General features: G+C 36.3%; 1 protein-coding gene across 1 annotated transcript; it reads left to right on the forward strand.

The window, feature by feature from the left end:
• Positions 1-919: 919 nt before the first annotated feature.
• Positions 920-1,111, forward strand: C922_05371 (hypothetical protein; the record flags this gene model as incomplete). Its single annotated transcript, XM_008820942.1, has 1 exon — positions 920-1,111. One exon carries the CDS (start codon positions 920-922, stop codon positions 1,109-1,111), a length of 192 nt encoding a protein of 63 aa, XP_008819164.1.
• Between the last annotated feature and the right edge of the window lie 108 nt (positions 1,112-1,219).

Here is a 1,219-nt window from a genome sequence, read left to right on the forward strand (position 1 = left end):
AGTTTATACATTTAGAAACAGTGAAAGGGGAGAAGATAATTATGGCTATGCTTTAGTTTTTGAGAAGTGAAAAGAATCGAAGTCTATATCTTGAGGGGAAGAATCAATTGCGAAAGAGATTGTTATGTTTTATGTGAAACGAGAACAACATAGTGGCAGTGGTTGCGTCTATTCAGGATGGATGGATATTTTGATTGTGATGTAACAAAAGTTGAGGCTTTTAGGATAAAGGGGTAGCTTCAATGTATCCGTCACAACGTTTCGCGTTTGCAAGAGGAAACTGGGGTATACTATTTTACAAACTGGCCCTAAGAAACAGACTGAGTACCACAGACACCTGTCAAAATGCGGGTAAATATAAACACGCATATATCTGGAATTGAATTACAAGGAATTTATTCTTAGGATGCAAATTTCACATCTGTGGGAAGGTACGGAGACATGTGTAATAGTTTCAAAAGGAAAAAGAAGAAACAGAGACAAGAAGCATCATGTACGATTTGAACGTGACCTCTATATTTTTCGATCTGTCCTGATTCTAATGATTATGATAGTACAACGCAACAATATTAAGTTTAGTTACCTTCGGAAGGAAACAAGAATGTATAACATATCTGCATATCTGTGATTTCGATGAAGCGTTGAGGGAAGGATAAATTGCCATTTTCCAATGGGCACATGGTACAATAAAGACGAAATAAATACTTTCCTTTTTTCTATATAAAGTATCCATGAGAAGTCCTCTGCTTCCTTTTTGTGTCTCATGAGGGAGTCGGTTCTTTATTCAGGATTTGTATAAATAATTCATGCCTTGTGTACTATATTCGCATGAGAAATACTAAACGTCTTTGTCAATAGCAAACACAATTAGAAGACGATCTTTATGGAATCAGAGGTCATTGTCCACTTTTGCATAAATATGAAGATTCTCCATTTTCAACATATAGATTTCTTGAGAGAAGGGAGCATTATTTTACGTCCCAGACGAAATGATACCATCATAGCCGACGGGAGAATAGTTTTCTCCAGCCTGCGAGACAATGAAACGTATGTGATGTGTTATTTTCTCATCCCACTATGTAACAGTGTTAATCATTGTTCGGACATGTAGGGACAATGAGCAAATACAAAATAAATATTGGAGATTCAAAGAAATGATCAGTGCCGTTATTCAGGTAGAGGAAATATTGTGGAACAATATCAGAGGGGCTGAGATAAT

This window comes from Plasmodium inui, assembly GCF_000524495.1.
Source record: "Plasmodium inui San Antonio 1 unplaced genomic scaffold supercont1.62, whole genome shotgun sequence".
NCBI classification, from domain to species: domain Eukaryota; phylum Apicomplexa; class Aconoidasida; order Haemosporida; family Plasmodiidae; genus Plasmodium; species Plasmodium inui.